At 38.6% G+C, this 1045-nt stretch overlaps 1 protein-coding gene across 1 annotated transcript in view; it reads left to right on the top strand.

Annotated features, from left to right (window-relative positions):
* MIA2 (MIA SH3 domain ER export factor 2) overlaps positions 1-1045 on the top strand; it is a 77814-nt gene that overhangs the window by 23956 nt on the left and 52813 nt on the right. The window contains 1 exon segment of the mRNA XM_023731442.1: positions 701-814. Within this exon segment, the coding sequence (XP_023587210.1) occupies positions 701-814 (114 nt within the window).

Raw genomic sequence — 1045 nt, 5'->3', positions numbered from 1 at the left:
CCTTAGAAGCGAGAATGGTGAGACTTCATCTCACATGCTTTGTACATGTTATCAGGAGGGACCAGTCTTTGGGGAAGGACATCATGCTTGGTAAAGTAGAGGGTCATGAAAAAGAGGAAGACCCTCAATGAGATGGATTGACACTGTGGCTGCAACAGTGAGCTCAAACAAACAATGATTGTGAGAATGGCACAGAAACCGCGGCGTTTTAGTTTTGTTGTACATAGGGTTGCTGTGAGTCAAAACCCACTTGATGCCTTCTAACAAGAACAACCTCAGAGAAATTCATTTTTTCACTAGATAAGTATTTTTGGAGCTACTGCTCTGTACTGGATGCCGTTGAAGATGCTTGGCCCTTAACGTTAATAGACAAAAAAGCTCTCACTGAGTTTAAAGTTTAGCAGGGGAGACAGATAATAAAAAGCAAATAAATAATTAGCTGCATGGTACATAGAATGTTATTATAGGAGATTAAATTCTTTGTCCGAGGTCACTGAAAAGGTTAATGGCAGAGCCAGGACTGGAATATGATTTCTATGCAGCCTTTTTTTTTGCTACACCAGCCTGTCTCTGCCATAAATATTGGCATGGTTTTGACTTTGTTTAATTTCAAATTTTCCATGTTCTATGCAGTATGTGTAAGAATGAGCTATTGCATTAAATTGATTGTTATGAACTCAATATTTTTTGTTTTACTTAGGCCAAAATGACCTTCAAAATATTTCAAATGAATGAAGAACGACTTAAGATAGCAATAAAAGATGCTTTGAATGCAAATTCCCAACTTCAGGAAAGCGAGAAACAGGTTTGTACTGTATAGGACCTCTTTCTTTAACCTGCAAATATGTAATTAGAAATGTTGCAGACATACTGAATGACTGATCCATGCTAGGGACAAGAGTAGGCTTTTCCTGGAAAAAGGAGAGCAGAACAATCTCCCACGTGTCCTTTGGTGTCTCTCTTGTATAGGAATCAAAAGTGTATACTTTTTCCCAAGGAGGGAAAGTGAGCCAGGGCAGGTAGGTTTAGCATTTTGGTAAATAGC

Source organism: Trichechus manatus, unplaced genomic scaffold, assembly GCF_000243295.1.
Source record: "Trichechus manatus latirostris isolate Lorelei unplaced genomic scaffold, TriManLat1.0 scaffold00043, whole genome shotgun sequence".
NCBI classification, from domain to species: domain Eukaryota; kingdom Metazoa; phylum Chordata; class Mammalia; order Sirenia; family Trichechidae; genus Trichechus; species Trichechus manatus.
The sequence above is the reverse complement of the archived record's forward strand: the minus strand, read 5'-3'. Positions and strand labels throughout refer to the sequence as shown.